This window comes from Micrasema longulum, unplaced genomic scaffold (assembly GCF_059751315.1).
Source record: "Micrasema longulum isolate JH-2025_06_02 unplaced genomic scaffold, ASM5975131v1 h1tg001858l, whole genome shotgun sequence".
NCBI lineage: Eukaryota > Metazoa > Arthropoda > Insecta > Trichoptera > Brachycentridae > Micrasema > Micrasema longulum.
This window is the reverse complement of record NW_028279032.1, coordinates 125,216-145,275: the sequence shown is the minus strand read 5'-3', so window position 1 is coordinate 145,275 and position 20,060 is coordinate 125,216. Positions and strand designations below refer to the sequence as shown.

Sequence of the window (20,060 nt, the reverse complement as noted above, 5' to 3'; positions counted from 1 at the left end):
TGTCGTGGACTCACGAATCAAAGATCCGAGGTTCGAACTCCACTCTAATACAACTTGCTTTCCATATTCTAATAGTGAGTTATTTTAAACTCGTTGAAAATAGCCCCCAAAATTGAAATATTTGGGCAAATCATAAAAACGCAAAGATTTATAAAAAAAATAAAAAATCTGGGCACTGGATGATGAAATTCACTATATTTTATGTAACTATTAAAATATTTATGATAACTATAGAACGACGCCCGACGAATATATGAACTTTTATGTTTTTTTCGTCCATTTACTATCCGATATCCTAGAAATATTTGTTATCATAACAGCACAAACACTCCATTAAAAAAAACATATTACACTTAAAACTAATAAAAAATAGTTCCTTTATATGTACATACTTATATCAAAATTACGAAAGTGTGTTTGTTTGTTTGTATGTTTCCTACACGTCTCAGCGGAGCGACCGATCAACATATTTTTTGCATGCCAACAAGATAAGAAATAAAAAAAAAACACTTATTATTCATCTCGAATAAAAAAAAATATGATGAAAAACTAAATTATATCTACCTCAGATTAATAATGCGCTAGCTATAGAGAGGCCCTATCGTTATTTGCATATAAAAAAACCGCTACATATTTTTGGTAAGCGACAACTTCACTCTGCTGGGGGCCATTTTATTTTGTTTGACAACAGACGCATAACGGACGCTTTTGTCGATGTGCTTGGCTTTGTTTGTAAATAACTCTAATATTTACTCGTTACAATAAATATAAATCGACAATGGTGAATTGCAGTTTGTTCAGTTGCAGCAGTAGGAGCGTCAAAGGTGTTCATATTTAAAAATAATTACAATGCAAATGAATATCGATTTGGCAATTCTCGACCTGAGTACGGCCCATTGTTTTGCTGAGAACTGTAGCTAACTTAATACTTAATAGCCCCATAATGTGAGGGCTTCTCTATAGCATGCGCATTCTTACTATGAAATATCAACAATGAGCAATATTATTTGAAAATTAGTAAACGGTAAGGTGGGATATCAAAAATAATAGATTTGAAATGAATTCATGAAATTTCCATAATTTAATGAATTAATTTATTTATTAATATACACGGCACGTAGCGCATTTTACTTTACAAAAAATATATATTGTGTAGAAATAAACACTTCAATACAGTATATATAGTAATAGAGGAAAAAAAAGCATATATAGTTTATATGTACATATTATATCACAATAGTTTCATTCAATAAAAACGCTAATATATTGTGTAAAAAAATAAAAAGTCATTATAAGGAATAAAAATAAAAAAAACACTAAAAGGAAAATAAAAATTTAAAAGTACGAAAAATGTTTCACAATCATTTTTTTTAGAGTTATTTTAAAAAAAAGGACAGTTAGGTATATCTTTAATCACAATTACATTGAACAAAAAAATACAAAATAATAAAATCTAAATTAAGGAGAAAAATTGTTTTTTTTAAAGTTAAAAATAAGAATCCAATAAGCTCACTAAAATATACAAGAATTTAAAAAAAGCAAAGAGAAAGCAGCTAAAATTTTAAAAATTAAGTAAGGGTTAATAAAAAACAATAGCTTGACAAATGTAAGTTACAGTTCACCATCTTTAAAATATTAATATATATTTTATTTTTATCAAAATTTCAAATTCAAAAGAGTTAATTTATATAAACTATACCTTATGTCAAATATATCATGGATGAATAGTTGAATGGAATTTTTATCTATGGTTAGTTTGGTTTTTTTGTCGTTTTGGTTATTTTTGTAGGATTTTGGATTTGTGAACAGAATGATGATGCTGTGACTAACGGATCATCGTATTGATTTCGTAGCGATAGTTGGAATTTCAAGCTACTTTTAGTCCCGATAAAATATATCATTCCATCGGGAAATATTCATTGCCTAAATAATTTCTCCCTAATACCACGTAAGCAAAGCTGCGGGTAAAAATGAAGAGTGGAAAAACAAAACAAAAACGTTGTATAAATACAAACGAGAATTTTTACTCATAGGCGTCATTATCTATCTTAAGGAAGAGACTAGTTGGATTTGAACAAGAACATTTTTTTTGAATATCTGATCTCAAAGCAAATTGATTAAATATCACTTTGTTGATCCGGAATACAAAAACAGAGTTTCCCACACTCACAACTCTAGATTAAAAACTAAGGGCTCCCTGTTTGTTCCCCGAATTACAAATTACTTCGGAGAGCGAACATTAAATTGCGTTGTTCCAAGATTGTTCAATGATCTCCCACAAACCATCATTAACATGAAAGATCTTCAAATGAAAAAAAAAATAACTGAAGAAATATCTTCTAGATACTTTAGTGCCTGTTTATAAATAAATTTGTAAAATATAAATAAAATAAATGTAACATAAACCTGCCATAAAAAAAATGTGTCCCACCAAGTCTTTAGATTTAGTGGGTAACAAATTCCTGTATGTATTTTTTTAATTGTAAAATAAACGCTGTTCTGTAGCACTGAAACTGAAAAAAAGCTAATGAGATTTTTTTCTACAGGTATTCCCTTGGCCCAAGCAGATCCAAGACGTAATTTTGAGTTCATTCTTTTGGGGTTATCTTTGCATGCAGATTCCAGGGGGCCATATCGCCCACAAGCACGGAGCAAAATTCCTTTTGACATTTGCCATGACTGCAAACGGAGTCATGTCCATTTTGACCCCGTGGGCAGCGGGATTTGTAAGTTTTTCTGTTTTATATATTCAATTATTTAAAAAGGAAACTTGTGCAAAGCAAGAATAATATATAAAAATATTACAACAGAGATGAAGAACATTTTAGAGAAGGTAATATAAAGTCAAGGCATCTACAGGGCTTATGTCCTATCAATGGCTGGTTTAAGTGTCCACTTTACACACTGTGTAACATTCACCATTCTGCACAGTGTGTAAAGTGGCCACTTAAACCAGCCATTGACAGGTCATAAGCCCTGTAGATGCCTAGACTTATATATTACCTTCTCTAAAATGTTCTTCATCTCTGTTGTAATATGTTAATATAAACATCTCCCCAGGGACTTGAATCCAGTCGTTGTTTACAAAAATTTGGACAAACTCAAAATATTGTTCATAAATCCACCTGGTCCATGAAGAAGTATGGAAATTAAAAAAATAACATTTTCAGGCGTTGCCTAGTATGTAGGTGAAATAATTCAATTAGATGAATCTCATCCGCATAAATAAAGGTTTCAGCTCTTTAACTTCACAACCATCAACAGATGAAAGAATTGAAGGAATACAGATGTTCAAATATGGGCAGATTGGTGAATGTTCTATATTACCTTCTCTTGAATGTTCTTCATCTCTGTTGTAAAATGTTAATATATACTTGTTTTACCATTCTTTCGTCGTCCATTCGTTCTACGTGACCAAACCATCTCAGAGACCCTTTTTAATCTTATCAATTATACTTGACTCAGATTTACACTCTGGCCCGATAAATCTATCATTGTGTAAATAAATAATGTAGTGTTTACATTTGATTCCTGGCGTTCTTCTGTAGAACCACGCTATAAATGACCAGTTTTTTCAAAGTCGGTAGTAAAAATTAGTAACATTGAAAATAAAATAGATTCTCTTTTTATAAATTTGAAATATAAAAAAAGTAGAGTGCTTTCACTAACAAACTTGTCATTTTACACATTATTGTTATTATTAAAAAAAAAAAATTGTAACTCAAGATTGAAATGTTTTATACAATCCTTAACTCAAAAATGTTATTGTGTTTGTCATTGATTTAAATTAAAAAAAAAAACAAAAATGTGGTATTTATCTTTTAACATCAAATTTTATCGTAGACGTGAGTTTTTATCTTTTATGGTTTCCATGGCCACTCGTATTGCTGATTCCCGGAAGAATATATCTTCCGTATTCGGTAATTATTGAACTTTATCGTCATTCCAAAGTAATATGGTGCCTCTCGAGAATCTGAATAGGTTTAGCGTGCGAAATCAATTTATCTTAGGCAGACCAATAATTGCGTTCACATTTTTTTTCCATTTAAGAATCCAGTCCTGAAATTAAAATCCGTGAATGTTAAAATGGGCCAGTGGAATGATAAAACCACGTTTTAATGGCCAATAAAAAAGAATGGGTGGTGAAGGGTCAGGTTGCACCAAGAGCTGCTCCTCTACAAAAAATCTAAGGTCACTCTTAACATCGTCTAATTGAGGATAGCTGGACACATGATAGAAATAATTAGTCCAAAAATGTTTGAGTATGTCCAAATGCTTGCAGACTGGCTGGATTTCCTCCCTAGGGAGTTATTCATATTTAAATTTATTTCAACAGAGAGGGAAAACATTTTTGAGAAGCGAAGTATAGGCATTTACAGGGCTTATGACCTGTCATTGGCTGGTTTAAGTGGCCATTTTGCACACTGTGTAACATTCACCATTCTGCCCATGTTTGAACATCCACATTTCCTCAACTCTTCATTAGCCCTGTAAATGCCTGGACTTCCATTTTCCTTTTTTAAAAATGTTTTACATCTCTGTTGAAATAAATGTGGAAATGATTAGTTTTTGACAAATTAGCCATTTTCGCAAAACATAAAAATATACAAAATTCCTTGCGAAAATAGCATGGAAATGTCAAATTCAGAAAAGTGCTTTCGTCTGCTTTGAGATTTTCATATTTACAAAAATGTTGTTTTTGGCAAAGACGTTTGTTCTGTGATGTAATTCACCGCTGTAATTGGGCCTCCTGGCCTGTTGTGGTGCAAAAATAAAATTTAAAATAAAATTTTAAAAAATTAAAAATAAAAACGTGGATAAACCTTAACAACAAAATAGCATCGCAAATTTGAAGTTCAAAAAAAAATGTAAGAATCACATTCCTTTAATTTTTACTTTAGTAGCTGATCGATTGTGGAATAATCTATTCACTAATATCGGAGACGCTTATTTTCTATTAACATTATAATCATGATAGAAATATCACTATCTGAATATTCGAGTTTTTTCTTTCCTCTCCTTTTTTCTTTCTCACTTTTACCCAACCTTATCCTCATAGTAAATAGTAGATTATTAATAAAATAAATAAAACAACTTTTTTTTCTACCCACCGCGCATCGCTTTCAAAGCTATACGAGCTTCTTTATCAAGGTATACTTAACGAATGAAACATATTTACTAAATAAAATCATAATATAATCAAGTCATCATGTCTTGTAGAGATTGGAAGCGTAATGTAAAATGGATACGACCTTTAAAACTAGACAGAAGAGAACTGAAGTAAATTTAGTTTATTTGATTATTTATTATTTTTCTCTTTTTATGAATCGCTTTTTTAATTTCTGTGATTTCGAAATTGTCTAATTTTAATATTTTATTTTTAACACGAAGACCTTTATTTTAGTGTCTTTATTGAATTATGATTAGTTTCTGTCTGATGGTTTGCGAATTCAGTAGATTTTTAGGTTTCTTTTGAAAAATATATACTTTATCAGTATTTTAATTCTGAATATAATAAAAACTTAAACGATTCTATTACACCTAGTACAATATGTTTATATTTAGAATTTATATTCTTAAATCAAATACTTTGGGTAGGTAGGAAAAAATTGCGTAAATGAAATTCACCCACCCTTATTTATTTATTTATTAACGGACATTGTCCATGTATACAATTTATAAGGTTTAAATATTACAATAAAAGAATAGTTTTAAACATTTGAAAAAAAGAAAAGAAGCATTGACAAACATAAGGGACATCGAGACAAGATCTGGACTATTTATTTAGTGCTCGTTTAAATCGTTGTAAACTTAAACCAAAAAAGTCCACATCTTGTCTTGAGTTAACATTACGACAAAGACGGGTCATTGGAGAATTAAGGCCATAGTTTGTTCTATGCTGATCGATGAACAGTACTTCATTGTTTCTCAATCTACGAGTCGGAATATTGAATTGTACTTGTCCCAGTAATGATGGAACATCGATTATACCATTTAGTATGCCGAACATATATATGGAGTCAATATTAGTTCTACGTTTTTGTAGACTAGAAATATTTAACATTAACTCTATTTATATAAGCACATTAACTGTATCCATCCTTACTATTATTGTTAATGGGACAGTGTGTTCGACTGTTTATTTCTGTTTTCTTCATATCACAATAGAGTTACCAATCGGCTTAATTTTTTGCACAGGGATAGCTGGAAAACTGAGAAGTAAAATATGTTACTTCTCATCCCGTAAAAAATATCACGTTCTCTGGAAAATTCTTAATTGAAAAATGAATTAATATTAAATCAGAATAAGATACAACGATGGATCGGTTGAAAGACCGGCAATCGATACAGGCTACTTTTTATTCCCAAACAATATAATTCCATCGGGAATTTTTTATTGCGAAACAAAAAAAAAATCAATAACAATTTCTCCCAAATACAGTAAAAACTAGTATGTATGCAAAATGTTTAATACTTATATTATTTATTTAAAATTCTTGATGGAATTACATTTTTATGATTTAAAGTGATTCTCAAAAAATAGCGCTGTATAAATTATTCGACTATACATGTATTTTATGACTTATATTTAAATATTATTATTTGTAATTAATTTATTATACGGCGCAAGTGCCTTTTACAATATAATGAGTTAGTAAGATATACAAACATCAAAAAAACAAAACCTTGACATAGGTGTAAAAAGATAAATAAAAATAACAAGAAACATATACATTTAAATACATTTATATACATGTATGTATGTCAGCATACCAAATATATAAAAAAAGTCGGTATACGAGTAAATGAATATAAAATGAGTTAACACCAGATCGTTAGCATAAGTAGCTTTTTAGTAGTAACCAATTAAAAATTCTTATTACACTTCCACTTTTTTGTTTGACCAATTGGCGCTTTCACATATGGCATCTTCAGACTGGGACTGGGAAATTATGATTCACACACAATTTAAATCATGAAAAATTGTTACTTTAAAAAAAAAAATTAGACGCTAAGTAAACAAAATCACTGCATGAGAGTTACTTTGGTTAAATGAAATTGGATTAAAGCATTTTTAAATATTATTACTTGAACAAATTATTAGAATCAATCGTGAACCATTATGGGTGCATACTTGCTTCTTAATTATTTTATTGAACATGCGTGTAGAAACAAACGTCTATTTTCACACGGATAATTTACACTTATTATATAATTAGACCTAAGTTTCTAGGAACAAAATTACATAAAAAACATGTTTTTGAATAAAAAAATATTTTTTTTCGTAAGATGTACAGTACCTGTTTATAAATATTGCGTTCTCATGATTTACACGAATATTTTAATTTGGACATAGGAAGAAATCGGGGAGAGAATGATGATTCGAAGTTCACGATGCTACCAGTGGATCATAAAGGTCTATATTAAAAAGTTTCTGAAACTTTTCGATGAAAGTTCTGTTAGTCTGCATGAGGAAACACTATACACATTATATGTGAATGTGATGAATTATATTATAAAAGAAGCTGTATCCTCGGGGGACCACTGATTAAACCTTTATGTATTTTTCTATATTTGTATTTTATATTTAAAACACGGCGCATTTATAGCTGCTCAAATTCAAAAGAACCACAAATTGAAAATCCTGGAATTCCAGTTTTTTAAATGAACACATTTTTTATAAGAAAAAGACTCCCATGGATTTTGCATTATAAATGACCAAATCGCACAACTACTCTTTTGGCATTTTACGTGTTGGTGATTAACGAAGTTAACACGTTGGGGGCTTAGGGTCATAAGGGCGAAACTACAAAAAATGCTGTTTTGTGTTAAGTACTAATCTGATATCCAAACAAAATATCCTGTTAGTGACAAAAAGATGAAACTCATCCGATAAGTAGTTACCTAGATAAATTTGTGTGAAACTACAAATGAAGCGTTTTGTTTAAAGTCAGAAGAATAAAACATCTTTTACATCATTTTGTTAATTTACTAATGTAAGCCCAAGTTAGGGTCATATAGACGAAAGCAAAGTTTCATATTTTTGTCTCTAAAACATTTTATGCTCTATTAACTGTATTTTTTATTTTCTTTATTTGTTACCCTTAAAAGACGGTATTATTTTTTGAAAACTGTTTTATCATTTATCTCAAAACTGTGTTTTTGTAGTTTCGCCCTTATGACCCTTAACCCCCGACGTGATAGTGATAGTTAGCACAAAACTTTATAATCGGATAGATGCAGCTTTTAATAAGATATCTAATGATATTAAAAACATAAATATATAAAGATTATAAAAAAAACAAAAACACATCTTAAAACCTTTCATTGGCTCTACTGAAAAAAGGCAAATTTTGATTTAAGCAGCACGCATTAGTTTAACCCTTCCATCCAAAACAAAGATTTAACTTTTTATTAAACTTTTTCTTCTTGGATTACGTTATTTATAGCTCAAAAACAATTTGGCATTTTTCTTGTTTTATTTCTTAAACCACCATATATGAGTAAATATATAAAAAAAATGTGGTACAAACTTGGACCTTCAGAGAATAGCAATATAAAATAGTTGTTATTTTTTCAATACGATAAGATAAGATTAGATTGAATTAGATCGGGCTGTGGTCCTGTGGCTAGTGTCTCAGACTCACGGACCAAAGGTCCGTGGTTCGAATCCCACTGTACCAGTTACCATTTTCTAATAGTGAGTTATTTACAACTCGTTGAAAATGGCCCTCAAAATTAAATATTTGGGTAAATCATAAGAACGCAAAAATTTCTTTTTACTTAAAAAAAAAAAAAAAAACGAAATACTCGTATTTCAAAAAATCAATGAAAAACCGGTATTAAAATCACAAAACAAAAATATTAAAACAAAAAATTTACCTTTTATCATAATTATCATAATACTGAAGCTAACTCCTTTACTAATAAAGGAGTAGTAATTTCACACGACCAAACGGGTAACAGCTCAACGCAAACTGATCCCCAGAAGTATTTTTTGGGAACAAATATCTTCAAAATTACCGAAACTACTTAAAAATTTTAAAACATGTACCAACAGTGAATAGTTACATGAATATTATTATTTTATGTATTCATGAAAAATTAACATCAATGTATTGCAAAATGACTTTTAAAAGATTCTTTAGATAATGTATCCTTTTTTATTGCTTAGTAATGAATCATCGTTTTGTTTTCAGGCAGGTTGGAAGGCGGTCTGTGCATGTAGAGCAATGCAGGGTTTAGCTCAGGGTTCCATGTTACCCTGTTTGCACACCCTTCAAGGTAAATGGGCTCCAGTGAACGAGAGGGGGCGAATCAGCACTTATGTCTATGGAGGTGAGAGAATCAGAATAATAATTATGGTACTTTTGTTATTTTACGTATATAATTACTTTGCTACTTTATAAGGGATGCCTCCGAGACCCGTATTATAAAAAAAAAGATTTACATGGTTAACTTGAATTTTCGTTAACCTATTAAAATCAAATATTTATATAATTATATTCATTTTTGAAATATATTCAATTCGAGGTCACCTAATTTCTTTAGATGCAGATTTAAGTAGATACATGAAATTAGATTTAACTTTATAGATTTTTTTTTGACGATAACTAATAACTTTTTACTGTAGTCCATGCCATGGTTAGACTGCAAGAATCAGAAGATTCTAAAATATTTAAAACTCATACAAAATGTTTAAATTGGAGGTTATTGCTTTGAATTCATTTCCGCCAATTCAATATTGAGTATGGTATTTTAGAGGATATGCAATAAACATATGTATAAATTCAATAGACGTTTTAATAACGGCAGAATTGTGACACAGTGTAAAGTGATTATGGTAACTAGTTAATAGTAGGCCATAAAGCTTGGAAATGCTTAGACTTTCACATTCCCTCCCATTTCTGTTGAGATTCTCTAAATGAAATCACAATTTTAGTATCAAAAATAGAAATAATAATTTTAAATTGTGGGCAATAGCAGAATTAAAATTGAAAAATCAAATGTGAAATCTGGTAATGGTAAAATATAAAAATTAACATTAATATGACATTATGTAAAATAAAGAAGATTCAAAGTAATTATCTTTCTTATACTCGAATCAATGTCAGTGTTTTGTGTATTTTTTCCTCTATAGGGTCCAATTTCGGTACAATTCTGGCCATGACAATATCTGGCTTCCTAGCTGCTAGTTCCATGGGCTGGCCAATCATTTTCTATGGGGCGGGCGCCCTGAGCCTTCTCACTGGAGGGATTTGGTTCATCTTTGGAGCCGAGAGTCCCGAATCGCACAAAAGTATCAGCGTGGAAGAAAGAGACTACATACAAATCTCTCTAGGGCAACAAGGAAAATCCAAGGTATTTTAATATTACCGTCTCTATAATATTACATGAATGTATTTAATAATAATATAAATGTGCATATCTGTGTAAGTAATAACAAAATGTAAAATAAATATGTTCATACTTTATTACATTACGGAGGTTAAATAATCTTTAGCATTAAATATTTTTTATTATTGACTAGCGGACCTGTCAGACGTTGCTCTCCCCGAACGTTGGCTTGCCTGTTATTTGCCTGGAAAACGACTTTTCATTGATAAGGAGGTACCTAGGTACTTGTTTGTGATTAAATTCCAAAACAATTTCTTTTAATATTCAAATATTTCATTTGAGTAGGTACCTAGGTACTTATTTATGGTTGAATTCCAAAACAGAATAAATATTTTTTTCAAATACAGCATTCTTTTTGCAAACGTCAAACTCCGGTCTTCTCACCAACAGAGGAATGTACTTACGTAGGAATACGATTTTAAAAATTGTATTGAATTTAATATTATTTTAGTATTACCAATAATCCAGTAAAAATAAATAAATGGGTAGAAATTATAAGGAATTTAAGGAAAGAATCTGATTGACATCCACAAAAAGCAAATGTTGTTTGTAAACATTCAAAAACAAACTTTTTTTATGAACTTTTAACAACATCTTTTTTTTTTTTGGTCAATGCATTTTCCTCAAATGCAACCCAGGGGCTCAATCACAAACGACTATTGACGTGCTAAAAAACGTGCTTGAGCGATCACAACGAACAATTGTGAACACGCTGAAGTTATCGCGGTCGCGTTGCAAAACGCCAAACGCCTTCAACAATCGTTTCGTTTAATAGCTTTCTCAATTTGATTCAAAACAAATAAATAGCATGATAAATTGTGAACAAAAAATAAAACTAAATTATTTTACTTACAGTTTAGGAATATTCTCCATATTTTCACCGGTAAAATTCAAATATGTGATAGATTATTCGTTGCGAAACGTAAATATCTTGAATTTTAAGATTTAATATTAGGTGTTGCTAAGCATCAAGTTGAAGTATGACAATATTAAAAAAATATGATAATCCCGATCGATAACTTTCACGGATGTTTCATTGTGACCGCGCATATGATAAACAACCACGGTCAAAAATTGTTATCACGCCGCTAATTAGCACGTCGATAGTAATTTGTGATTGAGCTGCAGGTAGATCAATGAATAAAACATGTTTGCTCCTTACTTTTTTTATATATATTAGATTGAAGATTTTAATACTTACAAACAAGCACAGCGCAAAGATCTATATTTCTCTGAAAACCGCACATAAATCGGTTAAGTCGTTTAGAAGTTCAGTGACATCACACGTATAGAGGAATTATATATATAAAGATACACTCGTATATATTTGTTGCATAAACACGTTTTACTTATAAACTGTTATCTGTATTATTAATTGCTTTAAATTTTCTAATATTCTAAAACTAAGCATCACTAGCGGTAAATTTATTTTATATTTTAGTTAAAAAAAACTAAAGAAATAAAATCAAATTATGAATGACACTAAAACTAAGACGGCAAAAAACTAAAATACAACACATTCAATATAAACGATAAATACAAGCACGTTTTGGAGTAAACACTTATATTTGAACCGGATTGTTGTCTCTTTGTAGTGACGCGGAGTCATAGATCTGACTTAGGTCCTAGGTTGAAACCCCGCTCTATCAACACTTTATTTAGCCGTGTTATAAAAACGCAAATGTCTCTTCTTTGTGTTGACAAATGTTAATCAACTCAGACGCATAGATTTTTAACTTAACTTTAGATCGAAATATGAAAGCCTAAGTAGTTGAAAAAAAAAGTGGCATTTTGATTTACCCCGATATTTCAATTTTGTAGTAATTTTCTTTTAGTCTTAAAAAACATGTTAGAAAATGGAAGACAGGCTGTGGTTGAGTGGGGTTCGAACCTCAGATCGTACGTTAGAAGTCCACGACGCTATCCACGTGCCCATAAATTATTGTAACTTGGTTAAGTAAATATTAATTTATACGCTGTTTAACAACTTGTCTACAAACATTAAGATTAAAATTTACCCTGAAATTATTCCGAGTTACTTGTCAACAAGCTTTTTAAAATTTGATTTCTATGAAAAAAACGAGTAGAACCCGGCAATGCTTTGCTATTGCTTGATTTGAGAATATACTCGTATATATATAAACAGGGTGTTCTTTAAACCCTATCACACCCGAAACCACAGTGATCAGTGTAGGCAAGAAGACATATTAGCACATTAAAAAAAATATTTAGGACAAAGAATTAAAAAATATATAAATAAATAATAAAAACAAATGGGTGCTTACTTCTGCAGGGGAGAAGTGAGGGGAGCGCCGCGTACTATCAGACTCCCCCCTCCCCCTACTTGTTTCTGCCCTGCAGAAGTAAGCAACCATTTGCTTTTTTTGATATTTTATTCGTTCTAAATAAATATTTTAATGTGCCAAAATGTCTTCTTGCTCATACTGATCATCGTGGTTTTGGATGTGACAGGGCTTAATGAACACCCTGAATAAAATCTCGTCTAATGCAACCCTAGTAGGCCGATGTATAAAACATTTAAGCCCCTAAATTTTTCTCTACATATAAGGCTCATTATTTTGGAAAAAACCGCACGTAAATCGGTTCAGTAGTTATTTAGTCTATCGATAACACACATACAAACGTTGCCTATTATATATATTGATATATTAGAATACAATGAAAGTATTTCACGAACATAAAATTAAAAGCAAGTAAAGCGCTTTGAAAAAGAGGAGTAGTTTAATGATTAAGTACTTAAGCTAAAAAGAACTGCAACCAAATAAGGATGAGAGCAAAGTAAGAGATGGTTACTGCAATTCAAAAAGTTTTTGTCATAAGTTTTTTGTGTTAAAACTGTTCAATTGAGAACAATATGTATTAAATATGGAGCAACTAAGATAAATAAATAAGTTATAGACATAATTAAATAAACCTTAAAAAATAGAATAGATTTCAACGCAATCAATAGAATAATAGTCGTCATTGTTTGTTATCTAATTCCATGTGGCTAAAGCTTTGTTTTATAATCCGCAAAATATCTATAAGCAGTTCTTTGTGTTTTTCTGTCTTATTGCACAAGATCTATTGCGTAATTTCTTAAGTCATTTTTGGGTAAGTTACTATTGTTTGTTCTAGCCTTTGAAGGTGCCGTGGCTCCAGATCTTGACTCATATTCCCGTTTGGGCAATGGCCATCACCCACGTGGGAAGCAGTTGGATCCAGCTGACTCTCTTCACAGAGATGCCGTCTTATCTAAACAAGGTCATGGGAGTCAATATGAAATCGGTAAGTCTCGATATCTTTGCCACTGCGCCAATTTTTTGTCATTAAAAAGAAAAACACCACACGCGAATTAAAATATACATGTTTGTTATAAAGACAAACATAAGGTTTTTGAGTTGACAAGGTTACATTACAGAAAAGAGCATGGAAGTTTGAGTGAAACTTACTTTCAGTACTGTAGGGCAGCGTCTTACTTATACAACTCCCCATTTTAATGCAGGGTTTCCGATTACAATAGGAATTTAACAAATTTACCTTAATTTATTTATAAAGTAAAATAAAATTTTGTTTAGAAAAATATGTATATTTGTTATGATGTAATAACTTATATTTACAAATAAGCTACTAATTGATAATACTTGGTACACTTCCACTTATTTGTTCGATTAATTAGCGCTTTCATTCTTTAATGAGCATCTTCAGACAGGTAAACATTATAAATTGTAAGAATAATTTATATAAAACTAAATATTATCTTAAGAATAGGTACATTTTTAACCAAGTACCAAGTATTATTAATTAGTAACTTTTATGTAAACATAAGTTATAACATAATAACAATGAAATTCCATAAAAAATTGACAATAAATAATTTAAATAAAATAATGTATATTTTTATCAAAATCCTTAATATTTTTGTTGCTAACCCGTATTTAAACCAATTGAAAATTAAATTTGTAGAAACAATTTATTGTTTTTTTAGATAATTCGATTTTATTTTAAAGACAATAAAATATAATTATGTTACGTTTCCATCGTAATATGGCCCCAATAATAAATGTTAATTTTGAAAGTACACATTACTTTGTATTTAACTCAATTTAAACCTTAGAATAAATACATATACTCTGATTTAAACCATAACGATAATTTTATTACCAATATTCAATAATTTGAAAACGTTTCAATAAAATATATAATTTTGTACGAAAACATATTTTTTTTTGACAGGAAAAATATTTATAGTGAAGATGGAGTTTTAATTCGTAAACAAAAATAATAACAACTATTCCAACAACCAAGCTAAATTACTTAGCTTTGGACTCCATTAAAAAGTTCTTTAATAGCTATAATGAATTAATAGTAAAAAGGTTCAATGGTGTGGAACAAATATCACAATTTAAGCCAAAAATAAAACATACTAGTGAAAAAACTTATGTTACTCACTGAATTTAGTATTTAGAACGATTATCGGGACTTGACTGAAAATCCATAAAAGATGCTAATATTTTTTTGTGTAATTTTATTTATTTATAAATTTAATGAATGTTTACGATTTTCATATCTTTTACCAATTACTCTTGGAAATTAATTTTGCCGTTTAACAAAAAAAAAATCACCATTAACTTAAGTAAGTAAGAATATTAATATAAAATTTAAATAGTGTAATCATTATTAATTACCAAAGTAAAAACTACAAAACTTTGATGAGTTACGTAATAAAATTCTGATCACAAAGAAAATCTCCTGAATAAATTACATAATATATAGTATGTGATACGCAAAACACCAAATGTAAAACTAAGTCTCTTAGTTACAATACATAATATATATATATATATTTTTTGTAACAAGTTCGCCACGTTTCAGGTTTATTTTTATTATTCCTTAGCAGACAAACTTGTAATAATGTTGTGTCTTACTGATTATGCGATTTAATGACCCTTAACTAATTACAAATATCTTAAACCTGGCAGATGTTGTTTGTTAGATAAAGCCAATAATCCCATTCCATACCAATTTAGATATAGGTAAGCATGTAATCATGACCTTAATGATTTTTTTGCACAATAACATGCCAAGAGTTTCAAAGACAAAAATTATGATTAAAAAATCACAATAAGTCATTAGTACCTCATGACTTGAAAAAGATTACATCTAATATTTGTGAACTATTTTCACGTTGAAAATCTTCTCTGAAAGCTAAAAAAACACAGTATTTGGAATAAAAATTATGTTGTTATAATATGACAGAATAAAAGATTTATTGACCTTTTCTACTGACATAATTCATAATACAAAGTGGAGCTACATATATTTTTCAAAAAAAAATTTGTGTTTTTAAAACATAAATATAAAAATTTTTATACATTTTACAAAAAGCGGAATTTTAACTTTGCTTTTTTAATTTGGAATTTAGCCATGTAAGCTAGAAAGATCACAATGTTTGAGTAATACCAAAATATGTGTTCTTATGCAATAATGTGTCATTTTTCAATTCAATAACAAGAATGTCCAGATTATTTTAGAATAGTATTGAAAGGACGGAGATTGGCATTTTGACGACAGCTTGTTGATTTTTAACAAATGTACACAATATGCATGTTTGTAATGTCATAAACAAAAAAATATTAAACATTTGTTATATTGTTTTTTAGTTGAAAAAAAATCGTTTTAAAAATCTTTTGTTTGATTTGTGTTTGCGTGCCGTTTTATTTTCTATTGTTTGTAAGCGAAAAAAATGAATCAATGTCAATTTTCCAGTCTGATGAAGTCGGCCACGACGAAACCTTGTCACTGGTGAAAAGTCTCAAGTGATCGAAATAAATAAAAAACGTTCTTATTTATTACAGCTAAAAGCAAAAACGTTATTTAGTTTGAAGCTAATTAAAAATAATATAATTGAAGTGCGAAACGCAGTGAGCGATTGCAGTGTATTTAGATTAATTATTGATACTAATTGGATAAAATTATAAATAAAATCATAAACCCTTTGGTTAGGTTTCACTTTTGTTTAATTTGACCAATGAGCGCTTTCGCCTAAGAAGGCATCTTCAGGACTTCAGGAAATAAAAGTAAAACTAAACCATGAAGTTTTTTTGATAATTTTATTTACAATTTTATCTTAATCATTAACTATGGAGTTTTATCAAGAAATATCTACAAAAAACATCAATATAATAATTTATGATACATTTTACAGAACGAAATCAAAACATTTTTATATTCACAAATATGCAAATAAAATAATAAAAATTAAGATTTATGAAAAAAGGTTTTTCATCTTTGCTCTATAATAACAGTTTTATGCATGTTTGTTGACATTATTAAAGAATAATACTGTTTATTATATAATGTTAGCTAAAGAAATACGCAAACGACATTGACCCAAAGTGCTATGCTACAAGTTACAATGTTACTTGGTTCAACCGTGCGTGATAAATCATCACATGATAAACCATCATCAACAATCGACAGTTATTATTAAAAACCAGCCGTGCGATCATGAATGCTTTCAATGGTTTTATCGATTAATCGACTTAAATTTATCAATTGAATATTTGAATATTGTAAATAAATGTCAAATAAGTGAATATCGAATAATGCGGTTCTCGAACAGCACGGGAAAAAAGTCATAGTTGTGTGTGTGAAATAAAACAAGACTTTTTTGTTTTTTGAGTGTTTACAAAAAATCATAGTTTTATGTGTGAAATAAAACAAGAATTTTTGTGTTAGCAGATAACGAAATATGATGAATGCCGTGGTGTAATGGATAAGACGCCATTTACATTTATGGAGGGTTTCGGGTTCGATTCCCCGTGAGACCAAACGTTTTAAATGTGATTTTACTTAAGGCTGTGGGTTCTGTGCCGTAATTCGACGCTGTGATTGAGCCTCTGGGTCTTTTGTGGTGCAAAAATAAATACAAATAATGTTAATTTAGTGACACCGTTAGATACGTTTTACCAGTGTTTTTTGTGATGATGTTTATCACGAAAAATAATCTGTTGAAAGCCACAGAAATCTTTGTTTGAGCACTTTTGAATTACTTTCATAGCTAATACTACATTGGTACACAAAAAAATATAGATAGCGGAATATGAGAGTCTAGGCGTTTGCAGAGCTGATGACTTGTCATTGGGTAGTTTAAGTAGACGTGGTGACGCGAGAGAGAGGCGCAAAAGTTAAATTCCTCGATAGCTTAGAGAGCGCATGAACAAATCCAAGATGGTCCAACAAGGTCAGCCAACACACACGTTACTAAGTACGTTTTCTGCCACTTAATATGTAATTGAAATCGACTCACCTGTGTTGAAGTGTTCCCCCTTGCTCCACCAGATATTAATGCGGGAATGATGCGGATGTCAAGTTCTTTCTTATTCTGTTTGGTGTATCAGGATTAGATATTCGTTGCGGTGATGATATTAATTCTGACACTTAAGCGGTAACTCCCTATAGTAAGATAGCGGTACGAAATATTTGTTGTTGTTAGTTTATAGTGCGGATCACAGAAGAAACATCATTTGTTTTAAGAAAAAATATAGCTGTCAGTTTTATTTGAAAATGGAATTTGTGAACTATTGCAATGCGGTAGGTACTGCCAGGCTGCTCAGGTTCCTACTTCTCAAGGAAAAGCCGACAACCAAAACACATAAATGGCAGTAAACATTCACGCGTAACCAAGACGCTATATACACGGTGTAGTATTTACCATTCGGCCCATTTTTAAACGTAATTTCTTCAATTCTTCCATCTGTTGATTTTTGTACAGTTAAAGAGCTGAAACCTTTAAAGCAAGTGAGATTCGTCGGGCTAAATTATTTCACGTGCTAACAAACTAAACAACGCATTAACATATTTAAAAAATGTTGTATCTCTTCTTGGACCAGTTAGTTTAATTAACAATATGTTAATAAAAATGAATTAATGTTTATAATAATTAATATAATATGTTAATATAATTACATAGTTATTATATTTATTTTGTAATATTTTTTTGTTGAGTTACACTTTTTACTTCCTTAAAAACCTATTTGTTGAATTCAAACGATTTTAAATTACAATAATAATACGTATTATGCATTGTTAATGAATTTTTATTATTATAAATATTTATACATTAAAAAAAGAGAAACTATTTGCATTCCAGGTATCACATAATAATTGGATAATTACAAATCTTAAAATAATTATATTTTAAACATGCCATTTTCTCAAAGATATAACAAAAACACGGAACTAAATGGAGCAAATGATTGAAAATACAAACATTATTCAAAATTTAATGAAGAATATGTAAATTTTTAGAATGGAAATCATTTTATGTTTATCCAGAGTTGTATTAACCTTTAACATATTTTTGGAGACTCGCGTTAAGCGTGTTCAAGAAAAAGAGCATATAATATACAAAATTATTTTTAGGTACCCTAAGCTCTAGACCATTTTTGTATAAATCAAGTGTCTGCTCTTATTTTTGCTTTCTAAAATTTGGTTTAAATATAAAATAAAGTATGAATTTTGAGAAGTTTATAAATCGCCTCTGTCGTAAATAATTGTGTGTTTAAATTATAATTACGAAGTATTTTCTCGGGAGGCAAACATGAAGAAGCAACATGTTAGTTAGTTCAGCATGAGAGTAGTATGCATAGGTATAAAATAAGTGAATAAACCTTGAAATTATAAAGGAAACGTGAGAATATTTCTCTGGCCAATAGCAATCTTTGATATATGTGACTGAAATAAAATAATGGACTGAAATAGTGCAACCTTGTGGTGCATCTACTCTCCGTGACGTCACTCAGTGCAATCCCACGTCTCATGCTAATTTTCTTTGTTTGTTAAACGTTATGATTCTATGATTGAATTTTGTTTTTTTTAAAATTATGAATAAAAAAAACAGATGTGAATAGCTTCTTTTTTTAATGAATAGAATATACTTCTTCACAGTATTTTGAATAATCCCACTACGCCTGTTTATCAGAGAGAGTTTTTTCAATCTCTATTGCAATATAGACTATCTCTTCGCTCTAGTAACGAGTGAACCCTATTAATACCCCTTCACAGCTCTTATTTCCTTGCCTCCTCTTTTACAGTAGTAGTTGCTTGATTGAGGAATAATCTACCCTCTAATGTTCTTTATTTACATTTAAATCAAGATTGAAATGTCACCATCTAAGGGTTTGAGTTGTTTCTTTTTCCTTCTTCTTTCCATCTTATTACCTCTCCTCTTATCTTATCATAGTATAGTGTTAATTTTTGCTTATATTTTTTGTATAAATAGGAAAGTTATTTTTGGTTTTAAATTGTAATACAAAAGTGTATTTTGTTAAAATATGTACACGTACTTGTAATTTTCTCAAACTGAACGGATGAGTAGGTAGAAAGAAATTGCCTTAAGGCAATATGCCCGCCTTTATATGTATATTAATTGTATATGTATATACAGCGTAAAATAAATAAATACACTTTTATTTAAATTTTCTCCTTTGAGGCCTGTAAACAATTTTCTCGTGCGAAGAAAAAATTGGGTTCTAATAATATATTAACACTCATTTTTTGCCTTTTTGATATCTATCGTACGCTCAGCCACCGTACGGGCTGGGCGTGAAATATAGTTCCTCCCCAACCGTAGCTTATAATCTTATAATAAATCTGAA

General features: G+C 29.8%; 1 protein-coding gene across 2 annotated transcripts in view; it reads left to right on the top strand.

Moving 5' to 3' along the window:
- LOC148273716 (putative inorganic phosphate cotransporter) overlaps positions 1-20,060 on the top strand; it is a 48,001-nt gene that overhangs the window by 12,095 nt on the left and 15,846 nt on the right. For both annotated transcript variants that reach the window (XM_088238311.1, XM_088238312.1), the window contains exons 3-6: positions 2,547-2,726; positions 9,201-9,339; positions 10,142-10,362; positions 13,537-13,686. In XM_088238311.1, coding sequence (XP_088094437.1) covers positions 2,547-2,726; positions 9,201-9,339; positions 10,142-10,362; positions 13,537-13,686 — 690 coding nt within the window. The remainder of the gene's footprint in view (positions 1-2,546; positions 2,727-9,200; positions 9,340-10,141; positions 10,363-13,536; positions 13,687-20,060) is intronic.